Source organism: Phaethon aethereus (genome assembly GCF_964289735.1).
Source record: "Phaethon aethereus genome assembly, chromosome: 29".
NCBI classification, from domain to species: domain Eukaryota; kingdom Metazoa; phylum Chordata; class Aves; order Phaethontiformes; family Phaethontidae; genus Phaethon; species Phaethon aethereus.
The window spans coordinates 2520830-2542692 of record NC_138605.1 but is presented as its reverse complement, the minus strand read 5'-3'; the positions used below and the strand labels follow the sequence as shown (position 1 = coordinate 2542692).

Here is a 21863-nt window from a genome sequence, read left to right as displayed (position 1 = left end):
CGCCGCCGCCTCAGCGGCCGTTGGCGGCAGCTCCGGGCGCCGGGCCGGGCCGGCCCCGCCGCCATTTTGTCCCCCTCCAGGGAGGATGCGGCGGGGCCGGCCCGCCGCCGCTCTGCTGCCGCTGCTGCTGCTGCCGCCGCTCCTGGCGAGCACCCTGCCCGGGATGGCGGCCCCGGGGGCTTCCCCTGAGGGTACCGTGGCTGTACCGGAGCGGCGGGTGTGGGAAGGGCCGTGGCGAGCAGTTGAAGGGCCTGAGGGCAAGGCGAGCGGGGGGGGGGCGGGCGGCCTATGGTGTCCCAGGGCTACACACACACAAACTCCATCTACACCTAAATCAGATTAATTCATAAAGCAGCAGCGACTGGAACCCGCTCAGCCTCAATGTACACTGTAAATTCACACACAAGAAATAGGCACATACCCGGCTGAAATACACCCATTTCATAGAACTTCAGAAAACAGCCCTGGGATCTCCAGCTGCAAACATCAAACATCCCACAGCAAGTAACACTGTAAATTAATGACAAACAACCAAACAACCCATCCCCAAAAATGCTGCTAGTACACCAAAAACTCCTTTTTCGGTTTGAACGATACAGCCAACTCCGTTCTGTTTTGCAGAGTGCGGACGACGGCCGCTCATAGGCAGGATCTCGGGATCCCGGATCGTGGGTGGACGCGACGCTCCGAGCGGAGCGTGGCCGTGGTCCGTTAGCCTCCAGGTTCGCAAAGCTGCTGTACAATTTGCGCACGTTTGCGGTGGAGTTTTAATTAATGAGAACTCGGTACTTAGCGCTGGCCACTGCGTTACAGCAAAGAAGTATGTATTCATGCTAAGTAAGGCAGTATGTGTTCTTTCTCTCCATGCTATCAGCAGAGCGCCCGTATCTCTCAACACGAGGCAAATCGATGGGACTCGCACGGCCGAGCGCTCAGTGCAGACCCGAGCTGTGCCCCTCCTGTCCACCGATACGCCCCGCGGGAGGGCCTGGTGGCGGCGCCGCGGTCCTAAGACTGTCCCCTTTGCCACCTTTGCTGTAAGGGCTGCGTGGTGACAGCCGCCAGCCCAGCCCAGCACGCGGAGTTGCATCTTTATAAGTCAACATCAAGAAGTCGTGGATGTGCACTTCTGGCTTGGCCCAGAACAACCTTTATTAAGGTTATTTTTAATAAAGGGTTGTTTGTTTTTGATCTAGGTGACATTTTTGTTAGGTTGGGGGCTCTTTTTTTTTCCCATGGAGCTCCAATTTTTCTGATTAATAGATTTTTCTAAATTAGTAAAGCTCACTATAAAAAGAAAATGTTGCAATACTTAGATTAGAAACATTACAATTTATTAGTTTAAACAGTATTTCTATTTTTTCCTGTTTAACTGACCTAAGGATTTGTCACTTCACTATTTTTATGGTTAAAACACTCCTCGGAACAGGCATTTTAATTGTTCTTGCAGCAATTCTGCTGCATTTCAGCTATCTGATCACTGTTGTCTTTTCTTGAACACAGTTGCAAAATCTGCACGCTACTTGATGCAAGTTCGCATGGACTGTGTTGACATCACCATGGCCTGAGGGAAATGGAACTGTAAAAATCTCTGAACTTTGGAATTCTATCATTTATCAGGCCTTTGTTGGATCAGCTTGTTTCTTTAAATGCACTGTTACACGCATTAATTTAAAGAAGCATTATATTGCAAATAATCAATTCAGTTTTTATCTTACACTCTGGAGAATTTTGGAGGTTAATTTGCATTTCACAGCCTGATCTTTGCTCATCACAGACCAAATTCAATTCCCACTTGATATCAGTAAAGACTTTTTTCAACATACTTGAATAGAAATTAGGTCTGAACGACTCTGGCCCTATTTCTAAATTTAATATTAAGTTGATATTCATTATTTGTAACTTCCAGTTAATAGATTTCCCAAATCTAGGTACAAGCACAGTCTTTATAAGCATTGTGGGTATAAGCCTACTTCTTTTCTGCAAAATAAATCCACGTTTTTATCTTTTTCAAAAGAATATCTCTCGGGAGGCCTCTGCTGACATGGGGTGAGAAGCAAAATCTGAGTGTCAGCTTAAATCATTAATCCGAATTTGCCTTAACAGCCATAGCCAGCATTAGGCAAACTGAGTGTTCAAAACAGAATGGTAATTAGCCAAATTTGTTCCAGAAAATATTTACTACAGAATTTTCAGTGCGTATTCCTAAAGATGCATAAGCCAACAATAAAACAATCCGTTAAAACAATGCCATCAAGAAACATTTACTTCAACATAATTGTAAAAAAATCCGTGAATTCTCTCTTAGGGACCCATACTCCTGGAGAGCTGTTTTGGGCTTGCATAACCTTTGGAAGCATGGTGAACACACAGCAAAAAGAAATATTAGAAGCATCACTGTGCACCCAGAATTCAAGAGAGAAACATTTGAAAATGATATTGCATTATTTGAACTTGACTCCGCGGTACGCTACAGTGACTATATTCAGCCCATCTGCTTACCTCCTGCACACCTTTACCTGTACATTGACAATGAAACAGAATGCTTTATTAGTGGCTGGGGACGTACAGCAGAAAAAGGTAAAAATTTGCTTATGCTGTTGATCAGGTTATAAACTACGCAACTAATACCAGGCTCTAGTCCCTCAAGCTCACTGAGGGAGAACTGAATTTGTTCAGGTTATAGTCTCATCACACAAGGTCATTAAATCCTGCAACTGAGTATCTGCTTTCAGTGTTTTTTCCACTGAGAGCAGATTAGATCTACACAGATGTAACCAAAGGCATAAACTTTCTAGCCTTTCTTCCAAGTATGACATGAAAAAATGAAAATACTAGCCTGACTTTCAGATTCATGGTACAGCTACTCAGTGTTGTCTAATAGAAATAGCTTTTTTATTGAAAAACAACAATTCTGATGCCATGCATTGTGAACTCGTGTATTTTACAAATGGCTGCACTCCCTCAAATTCTGTCTCTAATCACAATGAGCCCAAGCTTTATAGGATGTCAGCTGGTGGTGTGCGTCTTTCCTGCGTGGAAATGTCAAGGACAGCTAAGGATCATACAAGTTTATTTAATAAGTCACGTCTGACAGTTTGAACAAGGCTAGCGAGCAGTATTGTTATCATTGATGTTTCTTCAGAATGAAGAATTGCAAAAACTACATCAAATCCAATCCAACTGAAGTTTAAATCCATTAGAAGTAGGCATAATCTATGTTACATACATGTCTAAACATGTACAGAAAGATGCTTAAGCTAGCTAAACAGGAAAAAAAGAGCACAGCAAGAATTGCTACAGCCAATGGCATAAATATTTTACCTTTCTTTACGCTGTCTTCCATTAAAGGTAAAACTTCGTCTGTGTTAAGAGAAGCACAAGTGGAAATCATTCCTTCCAGCATCTGTAACAGTTCTGATGCGTACGGAGGTCTGGTTAACAGCAACATGATTTGTGCTGGCTCTCGATCAGGAGGCATCGATACCTGTCAGGTAAGAATGAACATCGTGCCCAACCTGCCACTACAGAAACCCCCAAGCCCGAGTCTCAGGGGCATCATGATGACCAGCATTTGTAGCATAATTAATTAAAATGGCACAAATACTAAACAGAAAACATGTCAAACTGCAAAAGAAGCATCATAGAGAGGTGAGGCGGTGTCCAAAGAGAAAATCCACCTCAAAAACCTACCCAGAAGAATTCAGTGATACTCGGAAGAAGAGTAAGTTAACAAAGTGAAAGGATAGAGTGCAAACATAATTTATGCAACACTTGCCACAAAGATGTCAATAAATGCTATACTACACAAACATACGTACGGATACGCACATGTATCGCTGTACACATGTAGCGTGTGTGAAGCACACAGGCATCTTGCCTGTTTTTGTGCTTTTGAAAGGGAACAGCAGCATTGGAAAGTGATATAGTCCAGTGATACGGCAAGATTTTTATTTCAGTGCTGAACAATCAGCACGTCTTTCTCAGAAAAGACAGTTCTCGGGTCAAAAGCACTAGCATGCAAAAGCTGGGGCAGTGGTTGCAATATGGAGGCATTTATAATTAAAACCCTTAACATATTCATAAGTATGTTGTCTGATAGATCCCTGCTTTCCTCAGCAGTTTTCCTTTAAGTAGGTGATATGGCAAAGATTCAGGGTTGTGTATTCATTACCGTATTTCTCAGTACTTACACATTGTGTGCACAATATATTCTCATATTAAGTGACGAGAAAGCTTAGGGAGACAAGCCTCAGAATGAAAAGGTGCGGAAAGAAAAACATCAACAGAACTTTAGTTAAAGACACTGAAACTGATGTAGGCATGGAATTCTAGTCAAGGTAGTATCACCCAGCGTCACGAAATTTTATCTTGTCTGTGCACTACTATCCATGTATTAGTGTCACTATTACTGTCCAGTTAACTTAGCCAATTCAAAAAAGTTTAAAAAAGTAAGTGGACGCATTACTGACTTAATTCTACATTAACTCCTGGAGGGGAATGTATGTTACTAGGTTTTTATGTTGTTTATTTATAGGGAGACAGCGGTGGACCTCTAGCGTGCTACCACCCTAGTACCAACAAATACTACCTCGTAGGGATCGCTAGCTTTGGAGTTGGCTGTGGCCGACCAGAATTTCCCGGGATCTATGTCCGTTTATCTCAATACAGAAGATGGATAAAATCTGAACTTCTGTTGGGTAACAAGGCTGCGAATCCCGTGAGCATTACACTCACCGTCTTTCTGACTGTGATGCATATAGTGCTTGTGTAGACTTCCCGTTGTGTCAGCATTGTAGAGGTTTGCTCTGCCTGTTAAAACTGTGAAGAGAGCGAACTCCTGTTTCAGAATAAATCTAAGAGCCAAAGGAAAGACACTTATTTTTTAGAAGTCATGTTTGCAATTGTATTACGTTTTTTCGTTTTCTGCCTTTTGCTATTCATACTAACAGCAGAGGAAATGATACAGCCTTGACCCTAGTAATGAAATGTTACCAGCTGAAAATAGCTTTTTCTCTACCCTATTTCTGTGCCTTCCCAGCTATCAGAAGCTTAAGTACTACTTAGGAATATTACCACGACTTTGTAGATGGCAGAGATACTCCCTCTGCCGGGTGAATGCTAGCACAGCACAAAATATTTTTAGTTAGCAGTGGCTCAGCTTACTGAAAACTAAAAAGCAAAAAAAATGGCAGAAAGATACAAGGTATTCTCTACTAATTATTTTTAGTGAAGACTAAAATTTATGCACAAATGATTTAGTACTCTTACTGCTGAAAGGACACATCAGATAAAAGGTCTCTGGGTGCCATTTCATAGACTAAATATTTATTCTTGTCCACTGTAAAAGACCTGATACCGCACAGTGCATGCACATTTGGTCAGAACCACTGCAGTACTATGTTAATTAAAAATAAATAAGGAACATCAGAATTATATTTTGGCGACTTTATTTACCAAGGTCAAAATTTGCAACCATCTAAGTGTTTCGACAAATATTTACAATTCATATAAAGCATGTACTTTTGTTTGGAAATAACCAGCAGAACAGTATTCGGTACTATATCTCTTACTCTCAGGATATAGATTTTATTCTCTTACAATCTAGATTTTGAAGTAAATCCAAAATAATATCATGATAAGTGATTACTTAAAGAGCAAACTCATGTTACTGTTCAATATTTCCATGATGAAAAATAAGCTGCTCTTTCCAGAACACTATTTTAAGAGGATAAAAATTTACTAACATTATGTCTGGCAGCACTACATTTGTTTCACTTGCTGAATACAGAAAGAATTGGCCACCATTTTTTTTACAGTCTTAACACTTGATAGCTTTTTTTATTATTATTCCGTATTACAAAAGAAGGTAAAGGAACAACAGCACACAGTAAGGATCAAAACACCATACAGAGGAGTTACCAAATTAGTTTCAGTACTGTAGGTCAAACCCTCTTAAACAAATGCCAAACAGTGAACACACACCTGATGGGAGACAGAGCGAAAAGGTCCAATTCTGGGAGGTGCTAAGCACGTTCCAAGGTGTTCGTTTTTCCTGAAATTCCCCTAACAGAAATAGGCGGCACTGAACACCTCTTTTGCAGCAGTTCCCTAATGTAATGGCTTTCTCAACCTTGCTTATTATTTTTGATGTGCAACGAAAGCGCTCTTTTTTGACATGCTTGAGAACACAAATGTATACTCCAGTTTGGCCTAAAGGAAACATCATGGATCACGTCCATAACCATCATATATTTAGAAACTTGAGAAGAAAAGGTATTTTAATAGCCTACTAACAGTGTGATTGTGGAATGCAGTCTTTCTCAAACCGTTTGCGAAGAGCTCCGCTTGCTAAGAAGTCCTTTAATTCAAAAATGAGTAAAATAAAAAATATGACTGACCATATGATAAGCGTTACACATCTAGGGAGTGAGTACATCTTTTAATTTCATTCAGATCTGAGCTAGCACAACACACACACGTAGCTCTAACACCTTTTTAATAGCATAGTCCATAGTGCAATTCCCGCTGACATAACTGGAAGCAGGATTCAATCCTAACTATGGAAAATAGTGTATTTATTACTCATGCAATAAGCACTGCATACACATTTTTCTATTTCACAGAATCACAGGATCACAGAATGGTCGGGGTTGGACGGGACCTCTGGGGGTCACCTCATCCAACCCCCCTGCTCGAGCGGAGTCACCCAGAGCAGGCTGCCCAGGACCACGTCCAGACGGCTTTTGAGTATCTCCAAGAATGGAGATTCCACACCCAAAAGACTCCTGATCATGTCAAACGTTTAATTTTCACCTGAAACAAATTAAAATCATACAAACTAGAATCTCTGATAGCAATCAGTCTAATGTGCAGATATTATTATCAACTGTGGGGAATAAAAAGCCCTGCTTTTTTTTTTTTTTTTTCCCAATACTCTTTAGGATCCATTTTTTTGCAAGTTGCCTACAGACATACAAAATTAATTCAAATATCTCCTACACCAAAGAGGATCTCATTTGACTTTGTACTATCCATAAAAATATATGCTTGAAAATCTGGTTCACAAAATATTTCATTTGTTTACTAAAATGAAATATATAAACTGTCAAAATACGTATATAAACTCAATTTCAGAATTTGTAAAGATCACAATTTAGCTACAAAATATACCAACCATCTACCTGTTTTCAATAGAATATTTTCTTACAAAGATACCATTACTTTGCAAAATATCGCCTACCTTACAAAATTAGTCCGGAAATTTTGCACTACTTTCAGCGTATAAACCATATATTAGAACCTCATTAACCCTTTGGTATATATCTTCAATTTTTTACTTTATCGTTCTTCTATTTGGTTTAAATGTTCCAAAGCGCAGTAGAATCTCCAGACAGGATAAGCAATGCATGTTTAATTGTATATATAATCAGCACACAATTTACTTTTCAATTATAGATGTTTATCATGCCCAGCAGCTAAGAACAAACTATCGTGAAATCATTCTTCAGAACCTTTTGTTCACCACTACTCGTTCTACCACACCGTACTTTGAAGTAATTGGATGTGTTGAATTCTCTTAAGAAAAGTCAACACCTTATTTCATGTGCCTCCGACATTTTCAGGACTAGGCCTCTCACTGCCTTCTGCAGATCCTTTCCAAATTTGATAAACACAGCAAACACTGTAAAAAACCCCAACTTTTAAAACTGTCAGCTGAGAAAGAGTAAACATAATTTATAACTCTAGCAAAGTATTAGCTTTTCTTTATCATCTGCACCTGTAAATAACAACTTACAGGTTAAAATAAAAATATTTACATACAAATAACTGAAAGAAAAAGTAAAGATTGAAAAAGAGTAAGAAATCAAAACATATACTGGTTATAAATGTTACTAGTAATGTCAACTATGGCAAGGATTCCATTTCATCCACATTTTAACTGTAACCAAATATTGCCTCCATTACAAGAGGTATTTGTAGAAATTTTCAAAGAAATTCTAATCACCTGCCTCGTAAAACGTGACTGTCCTTTTATTGTAGATGCAATCTTGACTTTATAAAGTTTCCAGTTGTGCCAGCAGGAATTTTGGTGAGGTTTTCTTGTTTCCTTTTTTGTACTTTGTCACCAACATGTTGTAAATAAAATCTATATAGTCTTTAAGTTGTGAAATCTAGGTAGAAAAGTTTCATTTTTGACCTTTCATCTAGTTTAAAAAATTCAGTATAAAAAAAAATTCTCCTCTGAAATTTAAACAGTCCACAAAAATTTTACCTTCTTTCCTTACACACTTTTATGACAGTAAAGATCTTTCAAAGTTTTTAGCTCTTCAATTAGAGTTTTGTTCTGATTTTCCAGGACCGCAACTCGATTTTCCAGACATTTAACATACTCCTTTTTCTTTCTACGGCATTCTCGAGCAGCTTCTCTGGAACAGACAAGCAGAAGTAGTTTTTTATTTTAGGTTTGAGATGTGTCTATTTTATGAACGTTATGATTCTGACCAATATGAGAGAGTTGGCACAGCAATCATGAACAAAACAAACGGAAAAGTACACAAGGCTAGGTGGAGAGCGTGAAATTTAGCAGTATCTGCTAAGACCCATGGTAGTCAATCTGCAGGGAAAAAACAACCTGTTTTCCCCAAACCGTGTGAGACAGAACGCAGAGCATGTTTTGGTCAGAATTTCTAATATTTTTAGTCACTGGATGCAGCATACCATACTGACGGCACAATCAGTAAAGTTAGCTCGCAAGACTCATAACTTATCCTTTGAAGATGCATTTTCAGGACATTAAACTAACAAATCAAAGCAGCCCACATGCACTTACATACCTGTTCTTCATCAGCCTTATTTCTCGTTTCAACTGCGGATCATCTGTCTTACTTGTCTGTGATGTCAGAGTGACAGGCGATGTCATCACCACAGTCTGAGGAAGGGACGTGGTAGTCGGTGTGGTGCGGATCTGGTAAGTCTGCATGTCTCCTGATGCAGCTGTTGCGATAATAGCGTAAGACACCAAAACGTGGCAGCGTTAGAACATGACGCTCGCGGCAGCGATGGGACTTCTAACCGTTTGCAGAAGGCGTACTCACTCTGCACTACCACCTGGTTGCTGGGCACGAGTATCTGTTGACCGTCCGATGTTTGCGCGTACTGCAGTATTGTCGTCCCAGGCTGTGTGCCACCAGCGTTCGCCATCGTTAGCGTCTGCAGACCCTGCACGCCATCTGTACCCGGGCTGGCCAGCTGTAATCCGTTTGCAGCAATGGCAACTTAAAGAAAAAGGAACACGCGCAGACCTATTTGTAGCTGTGCATTATAACATACAGACAGAGGTAAATCTGTAGGCTGTTTCCACTGCTGAGAAATACTGCCAGTTTTGAAAGGCTTTTTTCGTCCCTGTTTTGCAACCAGCCGATCGTGCTGCTGGGTTCTTGCTTGGACATACTGGGTGTGAGAGGTGTCGGTACTGGGGGGAGCGGCAGGGGTGGCCTCTGTGCGAAGAGGTCTGGGACTGCCCTGTGCCGGACACCAGCTCCATGTGGACCCACGCTGGCCACGGCTGGTGGCCCCTCTGGGGAAACGTACGTACGGGCAAAAATCCAGACAGGCGAAGGAGTGTGCGTGTGGGGAAGTGAGAAACAGCAGCACGAACACCCAGCTCAGAGAACAAGGGTGGAGAGGAGGGGGGCTGCTTTTTGGTGTGCAAGCACAGTGAATACTGGGCGATAAAAACCAAAGGAACAGATCCTTTTTTTTTGCTACCTCCCTGGCACCACAGGAACACCTTTTGGGGTGGCCCTAAGATATGTATAATGGCGTCTTCACTGATCTTGCATTTTGGACTAAATCCAACACTAGAAGACTGCTATGTGTTTCATAACAACATCCTTTGAATGTCTTGTCTTAATGTGCAAAAATTAAGATAATGAAGCTTTGAGTTTATCTAGAGCCTTTAGATACCAGTCTATTTCCATGTAATAACAATACTAACTTTCCTGACCGTTATACAAATAACCAAACCTTTTGAGTTTCATCTTAGTCAAATATATAACAAAAAGAAAACCTGTATTTTGAGGCAAGTTGAATAAGAAATGTGTCCAGTTCGGCACATATTTTGTATAACGTACTGTACTGTCCAGTGCTTGTCTGGTAGATAGGCGTGGGAACGGACATAGAAGTAACAGTAGAGACACCAGGACTCTCCTCATCTCCTTTTCTATCGCGTGTGTCTTCAGAAGAAAGATCTTTCAAAATTTTTCTATAAAAAGAGTTTCTTTATCAGCTCTAATACTAGGAAAAAATTACAAATCACTGCAACAACAGTTACAAACTACTATCCCTATTTTGTATTACAAACACTAACCTTTTGATGTACAACAGTTTTTTGACTTAACGATATTTTGTATGAGATGACTGCCTCAGACCTTCTGTAATTACATTTCTGTAGTTTATATAGTCTAGTTTCTTATTAAAATATTTGAATCATTTTATGAGCTAAGAGCAATTCAAGTCAGCTACTGATTTACAAAGTGTGTGTATGTGCAAATCAGCACAAATTCCAGATTTTCAATCATTATCCTCTAAAAGCCTTAGATGCTTGGACTGGTAAGCTTGCAATGAAAACCTGCACCATTTACAGTAGATTTCAGTAATTTCCAGAAAAACGGTGTGCTGAAAACTAGCACCGCAGCTGCATCATTTCATTTCAGTAAAAGCTGCATCAGAGTTTCCACCATAAACATTTTCCAGGGATCTATAACTGGCCTATTAAGAGATTTTTCTGATTTACAACTTGATCCTCTAACTCTCGCAAGAATAGGCTTTATATATCCAATGAAAACCAGTTTGCTCTGTCTGGTGTCAGAATAAACTAAAAAGGAGGAGATTACTACAGAAAAGTTCAAAAATTAGATCTTTTGCTCTTTCAGTACATGGTAAGACTTTACATATCTTATCTGCATTTAATTTAGCTCTTGCACAGCTTCTCAAACAACCCATGTCCTGTGTAACAATACCCTATGAACACAGACACGTCTATTTAAAGAAGAGCCATGGGAAGCACAAATTTTATGCATCTTACCCCAGGCCTAATGACCAATTAGTGGCAGTTATACGGAGAGAAAAGCAGAACTGACAACTCCTCATCCCAAACCCGCACGGCTAAGCCGTTCTCCCATCAAGCTCTGCTCATAGCTCCTATCTTCCCATCCTGGCTACTGTAACTGAAGATCCAGAATTGCTCTTTTCCACCACCATTTTTGACTGCTTGCAAAATAGTAAAATCCCTCCTAAAATATTTGTTCTGGTGCGTAATTCAAGATGAGATAAAGCTGTAAGAAAGTACTAGGAAGAGTAGATAAAACATTCAAAACATGAAAAGCAGTGGCAGAAGTGGGAACAGTAGTCGCTGACAGGAGTATCAGGTAGGTTCATAAACTGTCTTTTAAGATTTTCAGAACATTACTGTAAAAAATACTAAATTTTGTGTTGTTTCTAACATATTTATTTGCAAAGCTAGGATGTGGCATTTGACTACACTCCTCATTTCAGTAAAATGATGTAATTGAGTAAACTTACAGCTGATAAAGAGTTTTCCCTATACCACATCACGTCGAAGCTTATCTCCAGTTAGTCAAGTCAAAGTTTCCTTGCAGCAAACAATAGCTAACATGGCATCCTCAAAATGTTTACTGCGTGAACAGATCCAATGCATGTTTCAAGAGAAGGAAAACAACTCAGAGGCTGACAGACTATAGGAAGCTGTTGAAAGAAGCTGCTATTTTGGTTTCAAATAAAAATACAAAATATGTAACATATAGTACTTACCGGTACGATGGACGACGCGCTAAGATGCCTCGAGCTTTCTGTGAAGAGCCTATGCTATCTGATGAATCCTGAGAATCTTCACTCTCAGACAGAGAAGATACCTAAAAAACATATTCCATGTAGTTATCCAGTACACGTCAGAAGAAATAGCCAGAAAAGATTACACATGTTAATTGCATATGAGCTAAAGCTGCACGAAAACTTACACAAATGCAGCTAATCACAAAGAGAAAGATAAAATGGTGGATTTCTAGTTTCCGTGCTATCTATTTCTAGCAATTATAAAAGACTGTTACGTTAGTAAGGTCATATGAAACAGACACCCCAGCCCCAAAAAAGACAGCTCAAGAGATTCACCCAAACCGTTTATCACATTAAAAGCTGAAAAAGGTCCACCATCTGACGCTAGCTGTTCCAGCTGGATTGAACCGCAGGATGAAATCAAGTAATCAATCCAGAACGCTTAAAACAGCGGTGTGAAGAAATACAAATAGTATTATTTTCATAAAAATCATACAAGGCTAACTATCTTCTTAGCTGATGTAGTCTGAAAAGGTGAGCCACTCCCATACATAAATCTGTCTAAGGAGCTGGTGGGAAAGGAAGCAGGAACACCATTTATGTACAGAGGCAAACGTATAAAATCCTTGGCATCTTTTACGTAGATGGAAGAACAGCATATTTCGTTGGTCAGAATATGAGTCAAATGCAAATAATACTTAAGGCAGGAGCGTATCAGGGATAACTATGCAAAGTATTATCTATACTTTTCTCTTTATTCCACTGTGTGGGCAAGTGTTACTTTTTCTCTGGTGCTCCTTATTAAATACAAGCTAACAAAGCATTTATTTGTGCTTATCTGTGTGCCAGCAACAAACAGGCAAGAAGAATGCATGCAGCTCTGGGAAAAGCCTCTCTCACATAACTGCTGCTACAGAGACAAAAAGAGCAACCAACTATCAATATTTTAAAAAAGCTGCTCATGTATTACATTTTTTCCTCCTTTGAGCAACAAGGCCATAATGTTCATAAATTACAGGAAAAAAAAAGGAAGCTGACTGTGGGGAGCCTGCAAGTAGAACACGATGATAGGAAAGGGATTAGCGGAGACTCAAGTAACGACAAGCTACTAAAACAGATGCTTAACTGTTTTCAGCAAAGAGAAATGTGTTTTCTTTTCCGTGATCTGATGTTACAGGAACGACGATAGCTGAAAATGCATTATAGGTTTACTTTTCATGGTTTATCAATTTACTGTCGTATGAATAGATAAGCACAGTACAAAGGATCAGGGACAAGTTAGTGCTTTTTTAGCATAGTCCTTCCAGTCATTCGGCTGGAGTTACGCTTCACAGCGTAACTCTGATGCCACGCTGCCCAGAGGACAGCCAAGAACTGAATGAAGTAGTAACAGACTCGACTGTAAACTCCCCAAGGCACCTCTCTGAAGTGGCTTGTACAAAAATCACCTGGCACATGAGTAAGAGACACAAGCAGAATACTCAGGTACCACAGAAACCGAGTTACAGCGTACCCGAGGTGAGCAATCAACGGTTGATCACCATCACTCAGGTCTACCTTTTCCAAACACACAGTCGTCTTCATTGGGTTACTCTATACTCTCCTTACTTGGGTATTAAAACACACTGACTGCACATCTGCTACGAGCACCAGCTAAAGCGTTGTGGTTCTGTTGGGTTTTTTTTATAAAGGGAAGCAATGTCAAATAGTTTAATTTCAACTCCAAAGGCAACTTTAGCACTACAAATAATTTTAAGCCTAAATCACCATGCACTGTGGCAGAGTTAGCAGAGTCAGACAAGCCTTTACAAGTCTTTTCCCATATATAAACCAGGATTCTTGGTTATTTAACAGACATTCTGTAGTTACCTGCACTGTTTGCACCTGGGGCGAGTGGATTACAGAAGAGGACTGAGCTGTCTGAATGACTCCCTGGACCTGGACTTGTTCTCCAGGAAGCTGAACAACTGTCAGGGGAGCAGGACCTCTTAGAGACATCTACAACAAATCAAAGAATCGTTAACAAAAGTTACTCATTCCACCGTATTCAGAAGGTGTATATACATGTAGGAACACTAGTGGAGAACATGCATTAGCAGAAGCTTCTTTTAAGTCTAAGTCACAGAAGGGATCCTTTAAAGATGCACGTTTTTGAGATACGTATCTGCACACCAAAAAGGCTGAAACAGTTACTTATTTGACTTAGGTTAGGGGGAAAATCAAATATGCAGCATTATGTGCAAAAGATTAAAATGCTGCAACTTAAATACACGCAGTTCTAAATGAACCACAATGACACAGACTTCTGCAGAATCACAACGTTGAGCCTAAGTGAGCCTGACCGCTTTCCTGTAACTCCATCCACATGCACAAAGCCCCGTATTTGTGGTGGTTCATTTTTTTAAGCTTTGATTGCATTTAGGCGTGTCTTAGATAAGCAGAAATAAAAGTGCCTAATGAGAAGCCCTGACTCTCACTAAAGTTAACAGGAGTTTAGTGCCCTACCTAAATCGAGATGAAATCGTCACGACTAGGGGCTTAGCACGGATCAGACTAACAATACTGAAGTACTGCAGAAGGCAGCGTGGATAACGTACATATTTGGCTTCCTTGGATTTTTTGTTTTAAGCAACCAGTATGAGGCTATGGTTCAAAGATTTCACAGAGAAGAAATCGTAAGAGGTAAGTATAGCAAAAGCTGACCAATCTACTTAGAAAGTTCAAGGCACACGGGCTGTATGAAAGACACCAGACCAGAAAGGAAACAAGGAGACAAGGTATGCAAGCTCTGGACAAGGAAGAAGAGCGAAGAGCAGATTTTTCCAAATAAAAATTACAGCATCTGTTCTTTAATGTTTTGAAACTATCGATTTCAATAAACATTGTAGCTGAAATCTAGGTTTAATTGGCAAAAAGTTGATTACTGCTGCTACCCCTATATAAAATACTTTTTACATTCTAACAGATTTGTATTTTTGATGTTGAACTCGCACGAGCCTTTGCAATTAAAAATTGATTCAAGTTATATATGTAGATGCACAGTAAATAACCAGTTTCCTCACCAAATTTCTTCACTACTTTTATTAATCTGGAATATATGAAAAGATGAAGGGATCATTAAAACTCATACAGCTGACTTTTCATTTAATACTACTTTCATATCGTACATCATAATATGAAGTCACATTGGCAACCGTATATAAAAACGGATCAGAAAAACAGCCTGTAAACAAACAACAGGATGCTTGCTGATATTCTGTCCTGTCTTTGCCTCGTGCAGTTATCTAAATTTTGCATCAAAATCTACATCGCCTCCATAGGGTAAACACTGGACGAGCCGCGAAACTTTGTTGTTTCAAAGGACGGCTACGTGGGAGCAGACTTCACCCAGAAAGAGATGCTCTTTCAGATGCAGGAATTCAAGATAAAGCTTTGAAAGTGATGCTTCTTTGTAGTAAGTACATAAAATTTCCAGCTTCATACATCTATTACATTAAATACATTCATGTTGGGCTAAGTGTTTCCCAAGTGCTGGGAAATCCAAGTGTTTCCATGGTGCTGAGCACCCAGGATTGCCGTTACTACAAAAGGAGCTGTAGACGCTTTTTCTGGGGGAAAAAAAGAATTAGGTCCTCAATTCATTGCCAAGCAGCTCCTGTATGTCAGGCCGATGACAATTTCAAAGGACGTACAATCTAACAGAAACGCTCGCCCGCATTTTTGCATTGTACGAGCACGAAAATTAATGTTGGTCTTTCGAATACAAGCCATCTCATGAATTTTGTGTCATCCATCAACACACACGTACATTTTTCTCACCCTTCTTTTGTTTTTCTCTTCTCTGTGTGTTTCTAAAACTCGAGAATTAATATAGTTTGTAGTACATAAAAAATGGCTCTTAACTACCTCAAACGTTTGCTGAGATTTGGCCCAGGCTTTACCTGTTGAGCAATATGAGAGAGCTGAGCTGCCTGTAGTGTTGTACCTTGTACAGCTGATGTTTGTGAAGGCGTCACTGAACTGTTACTGCTGCTCTTGTGCACCTCTTCCATAATCAACTACAAGAAAAGTAACGAGTTAAATTCAGTTAATGAGAAATCGGAACAGCAGATAGGTGCACAACTTCCACTGATGCTTTATAGAATCTCAGCGCAAAACGCTTTTAGCCTTATTTAGACATTTTTCATCGGGTCTTTGTCCTCTGACGTCCCTTTCTGTTAGGGAATAGCACAGCATTTTTTGTCACTTCCCCTGAGATACCCCGAGCATCGTTATGCCTTCTCACGGGGCCTGGGAGCCCAGAGCTGCACGAAACCCCATTAGGGAACGGGAGGCAAGTCCCGTTTCCCCCGACAACACCTGCAGTCCAGCGGCTGTCAGCACTGGCTCAGACCTACCCCATGCTGAAGTCTACTGTCAAATGCATTTACTGAATTTCCTGTTTTTTTGTGAAAATAAACAAGGCAAGTCATGAGATCTAGGAAGAAAACCAAGATGAAGCATTCATACTAAAGAACATCTTGCTCTAAGTAAAATAACATCCCAAAATATTTTACCCAAGCTACCAGTCAAACTATTTTAAAACATCTGAAGGTATATAAAAACAAAACAGGGATTGAAAATCAAAGTAGAGAGAACACAGCTTTGAACTTTAAACCCTGCAAAAGTCACTCCGTCTCCACGTAATACAGCCAGCAAGACTTCTCTCACATCTAAGATTTTATATTTAACTGTCCAACATGTCTTGATAGCGTCCCCCCTCCAATATTGGGGGATGTAGTGATGTAAAAATGCATGCTTTTAGGTGGGGTGAGTGGGTGGACCAGCCTAGAGCATTAAAAGATGATCGGTGAGTGTTAAACATTTTGTCACAGAAGGTTTGAAACTGTTGAAAGGACAGTTGCTATGAGACTGGAAATTACATTTCTTTCTGTGGAAATGTGAGTCATTGATTTTTCCCTACTGAGATAAACCACAGCTCTTGCAGCCTGACGTATACTTAGAGGGTAAAAAGTCAACGTACACCAAGACCAGAACCTTGTTCTTGCAATCCTTACTCATCTGAGGAGTCCCCCTGCAGAACTCCTCAAGGGAGCTACCAAAGCAGGACTTTGTGGAGAGAAAACTGAGCAGACACCAATGGTTTGGCGATACATGGAACCGTATCCCTTAGAGCGCAGAACGAGCGTTCTCCGACATACGATACAGCTTCCCAACGTACTTATTTCTGTAAACATAAAACAATTCATCCACAGTTTCAGCTGAAGCAGCAAAACGAAGGCTCCACTTTGGAATGAGAAGCTCACGGGAGCGGGGCAGCGCTTCAGCTGTTCCCAGCTTCTGGAAACCTTCAGCTAATCAAAACTATCCCGACTGCCTTTGCTAAGATGATCACGTCGCTGCTGCTGCTGCTAAGGCGACTGCGCGTTCCCCTCCGCCTCGTCGGGAGCGCGAACCCGAGACGGGGACCGTGCCGGGCACCCCGCTCCGCGCCGCTGGTGCCTGCCGGAAGCCAGCCCCGGTGCAGGAGCGCGGCAAGGCAATTCCAACGCGTTGGCTTTTTTCAGTTGCTGCTGCTGCAGAGCTCGCCCGACAGCTGGAAAGGCTGTTTTGCCTTTCTTTTAAGGAAAGAAAATTGAGAACTAAAGTAATTTTAAGTATCTTGAAGCTATAAAAAATGAAGAGTAGAATTAACGACAAGCATCTATAAGGGACGCAACTTTATATACCCAGTAATGTAGTTTTAGGTTTGTTAATAAAGGAAAATCTATGTTTTGCACCCCTGCAAAGGGAGACGAGTGTCACAAGTAAACAGGGCACTGTCAAACTGAAATCCAGTCACAGCAAAAATTAAAATAAATTTCCAGTGCTACAGAAATACCCAATTAATTTCTGTAGTGCTAAACCACATTCTGTCTCCTCCTCCCTCTTTTACTGTTTTTCTCTGCTTTACTGTCCCACGAGAGACTCACAACAGCAAAACTGACTGCAAGAAACAGTGAAACCGATAGATATAAAACCACCCAAAATAAACAAACTGGGGAGCAAGTGCCAACATTTTTGCTGATCTTTCTATCATAGGTGTGAAGTCCTACTTACAGGAATAAAAGATAAAGTATTTCCCATTATAAATATGATTTTTCAAGTTCACTTCACTTCTGCTTGCTCTGTAATATTGAACTAAATATTCAGCCAACATGTATCAATTTTAGTAAAATATTATTAATAAAAGAAGATTTAGCAAGCGATTTTAACAAGGTGAAAATTATCACTGCATCTTAAACCCTCCACTGGAAAAAGAGGTGCAATATGCTACTTAGCCTCGCATGACTGTCACACAAGAAGACTCACATGCCCCTGTCTTGTTAAAACAACTTATTTAGCTGGAAAAACATGAATTTTCCATTGGAATGGCTTTCTGTGAACATCTGAAACAGCGATTACCATCTTTTAGAAAGATGGTTCCAATGAAAAACCTCAACCTGCAAGTTGTCAAGCTTTGAAAAGAAGTACCAAAGACAGACAATATATCAGGGTTTCAGCTTTTTACACCACAGTTAAAACTGCTTCCAACATAGAATACACGTTTAGCTGAAACCAGCTGCATAGCTTTGGGGTGAAGGAAGAGTTTTACATGTCACAGAGTACTGACAGAAGGGATTCATAAAACCAACACCCGATGTTTTAGTAGCCAAAAAATAATTATTGTTCCAATCTATATGAAAATGATTTGTTTATAATCAGATAGGTGCTTTTCAGAATAAAAACAATGCCTCCACAGAGCCACATCTCAACAGTAATTTAATTTAAATGAAAGGATTCTGCAATAGCAGCATTATAAAGTTTGTTTTGATTGACTTTTAAACTTCTGAGAATCGTCTCTCTCCAGCCAAAGCAGCTCATCTCACTTTAAACTTGAGTTTGAGTCTCAAACATCTCTTTCTTTTAAACAGAAATAGGAACATTGCATTTCATTGTGGGCAAGCTTAATCTATCATCCCAAAGTTCATATATGAACTCCTACTACCATGTTCCTCAGGGTGAACCACCAGTGAAGAATCGCTAAAAAAACCCCTAAATGGCTGGGAAGTATCAATTGAAAAAGAACAAATAAAGAGATAAGAAAACCCCATTCCCGCAACTTTTACTAATCCTAATGAAAAGTACCCTAAAACGCTAAGGAGATGGTCCACTTACAGACATACTGTGCCTCTGCAGTAACGATCTTCACAAGTGTTCCACAGGGTACGGCTCTCTTGTCCTTAATATTTTGTTTTTGCCTGTTTACAAGGCAAATTATCCAGAGACAGTGATTGTCTCTAGTTCAACGCTCATAAAATGACTAAAATCGTGGATTGCCAGCCCCAGAAGAAGCTTCAGAGGATAATCAGGAGGCAAAGAATAAGATAATGGAATATAAAAGCTGTACATTAAGGCAAAGAGAAGTGAGCTGTAGCGCAAGAGCACCAAAGGAAGAAACCAAGTTCTGTTTTGCCCTCTTAAGTCTAGCAGAGGAAAGGCCTGAATGATATTTCAGTATTGAAATACTGTAAGAGGCAATTAGTTTTTTTTAAAGACTTTATAAAGTCAGAAATCAAAGAATACCGGACACAGAATTTTATTCTCAAATACTAAAGAACAAGAGTCAAATACTGACACATACAAATTACAAAAAGTGATTTAAAACATTTGGTGAAATTATACTCAAGTAATCTGGTGACCTTCTGCATTCTTCAGCATCTCAAAAGAAGCTACAGCAGTTAGAATACTATTTACTTAATTTTGCAATTAAGACACTTGGGGAAAGTTTTTCTCATCCAGAAGACTGACAGAACTCCAGTTTTTTCCAGGAATCAGTGAAAGACAGAGGCAAAGGACAGCACATCCTACCCGTTCGTGCCAGAAAGCAAGTGAGGAGACTCGAGCCAATGTACCCAGTTACAGTTTTGGATCCCATTCTACCGACACACACACGAATACTCTTTCAAACTTCAGGAGTACTTTCCATGCGTGTTTTCTTCCACTCACCCCCCGCCCCAGCCAGCCTTCTACAGGGAAATGAAGCTTAGTGAGAATTCCCATGACAAGCAGCTTCAGAAAGAAAAGCCTGCAGTCCAGAGCCGTATCTACTATATTGACTTAAGTGATCTTGATATTTGCGAGAGGAAAATACGTGTGAGATCATTTACAAACAATTTGCATCCCGCCGCCTCGAATCAACCCGATACTCATTGCCGTGAGTGCTGGAAGAAGACACGGCTCACGGCAACGGTATTCGGTCAAAATTAATGGGAAAAAAGGTAACCACCGCCATCAAGGGTCAATCACTCTTTTTCACCGGTCGATCTCAAGGGTCTCGGGAAAGGAGCCCGCCGCTGCCCTTGTACCGAAGCCGCAGTCAAACAGGGCTGAAGCCGCTCCCCGCGCCGGAGCCCGGGGGGCCCCCCCCTCCCCACCCCCAGACCCTCCCGCCCCGGTCCAGGAGGCTCCTCCGCGGCGCCGACGCTGCCCCGAGTCCCGGGGGGCATCCGGCACCCGGGGCGAAGCCGGGGCGCGGGCCCGGCGCAGCCTCTGCCGGCGCGGGCCGAGCAGCCCCAGGCCGCACCGGGAGCGCGGCGCACCTGGCTGGGGCGGCGGGGCGGGAACTCCCCGGGGGTCCTCCGCAGCGGCCGCCCGCCGGGAAGGGGCGAGGCGGGCCCCGGCTGAGGGCAGCGGCCGCGGCGCAGCCCGGGCCCCGGCCTGTGGCGAGACTCGGCCATTCCCTCGCGGCCCGGAGGAGAGCGAGCTGTGGGGAGGGACGGCGCCGGGCGCTGAGCGGAGCGGCCTGGCCGGGCCTGGCCTAGGCCCGCGGCCGGCGGCGGGAGCGGCTGCTCCGGGCCCGGCGGGGGCGGGGGGGAAGGGGCGGGCGGGCCGAGGGGGAGGGGGCGGCCTCCCCCGCCCGCTCGTGCCTCGGCGGAGCCCGCTCTTACCTCAGAGGCCCGCCAGGCCCCGCCGGTGGCCGCGCGTGGGGAGAACCGCCGCCGCCGCGCCCGTCTCCGCCTCAGGAAACCGGCGCCGGCGGCATCGTAAACACGGCGGGCCCGCGCGGGACGCTCGGGGTGGGCGGGCTGCGACCATAGAGTCCCCGCGGAGGCCTCGCCTAGAAATCCCCACCATAGAGTTCCCGCAGCATAGAGGGGGAGGCTAGAGCGCCCGCTCTGGCACCACCTCCACCCGGCAGTTTCCAACGACGGGTACCATAGAGAGGCGGCGGCAGAGCGCCGCTGCCGGCCCGAGGGCGGGAAGGTGCCTCCGGCGGCACGCGCAGCGCCGGGCGCGCAGGCCTCGGCCTCGGCCTCGGCCCCGGCCCCGGCCCGGCCGGGTCAGGAGAGCGATCGCCTCCAAGAAAAACACAATTATTTCCTTTTATCCTCAACCGGGACACGGGTGTACGCAGCCACGCGTAAAATATCGCGCCAAACAGTAGCGAAAGTGCAGCGGGGTTGGCTTTTACACCCGCAAAAGGCCCGTTTTGGCCTTCCAGCACAGGACCACGACCATCCTTCCGCTTTGCTTTTGTCTTTAATCTTTAGAACGGCTGTATTACTGAAAGAGGAATTTAAGGCAGTGCACAGCGACTGCTTCAGACTAAACAACGGTCAAATGTGAAGGGAGGGGGGAGGATTTTGCCTACAATTCCTCACAGGCAGGTGAGGCAGGACAGATGATTTTCTTTGAATTAAAAATTAATGAAAATGGAAAGCAGCAGCACAGTAATGGGGTGACAACCCCTCTTCACAGTGTTTGTTCTCATAGCACCGCTTGGGATCACAGTAAGGAAATTTAGCAGTACCTGCAAAACACACAAACTCTAGCTAACCACCAGTGGAAACCTTTCCCACCATTTTCAGCATGTCCCAACTGTTGTCCTTACACAAACTGTAAAATATTACAAAGGGATTAAAGCTTTAGTGTGATACATACTTTTTTTTTTCTTGCTGCTACATAGAACTCTTAACATTATTTCT

At 42.2% G+C, this 21863-nt stretch overlaps 2 protein-coding genes across 3 annotated transcripts; one reads left to right on the top strand and one right to left on the bottom strand.

Annotated features, from left to right (window-relative positions):
• Positions 1-163: 163 nt before the first annotated feature.
• Positions 164-4774, top strand: TMPRSS12 (transmembrane serine protease 12; the record flags this gene model as incomplete). The annotated part of the gene is made up of 5 exons (XM_082011852.1): positions 164-191; positions 622-820; positions 2309-2580; positions 3352-3494; positions 4538-4774. 5 exons carry the CDS (start codon positions 164-166, stop codon positions 4772-4774), a joined length of 879 nt encoding a protein of 292 aa, XP_081867978.1.
• Positions 4775-8284: 3510 nt separating this feature from the next.
• ATF1 (activating transcription factor 1) lies at positions 8285-20615 on the bottom strand (the record flags this gene model as incomplete). 2 transcript variants are annotated; one of them, XM_082011818.1, is made up of 8 exons in its annotated part: positions 8285-8429; positions 8838-8997; positions 9099-9278; positions 10137-10267; positions 11836-11936; positions 13726-13854; positions 15798-15914; positions 20478-20615. In XM_082011818.1, the coding sequence occupies 8 exons, from the start codon at positions 20613-20615 to the stop codon at positions 8285-8287; spliced, it is 1101 nt and encodes a 366-aa protein (XP_081867944.1). The 2 variants fall into 2 exon arrangements, with proteins under 2 accessions (XP_081867944.1, XP_081867945.1); XM_082011819.1 differs by lacking the exon at positions 20478-20615 and having other exon boundaries at positions 10119-10267; positions 15798-15908.
• Between the last annotated feature and the right edge of the window lie 1248 nt (positions 20616-21863).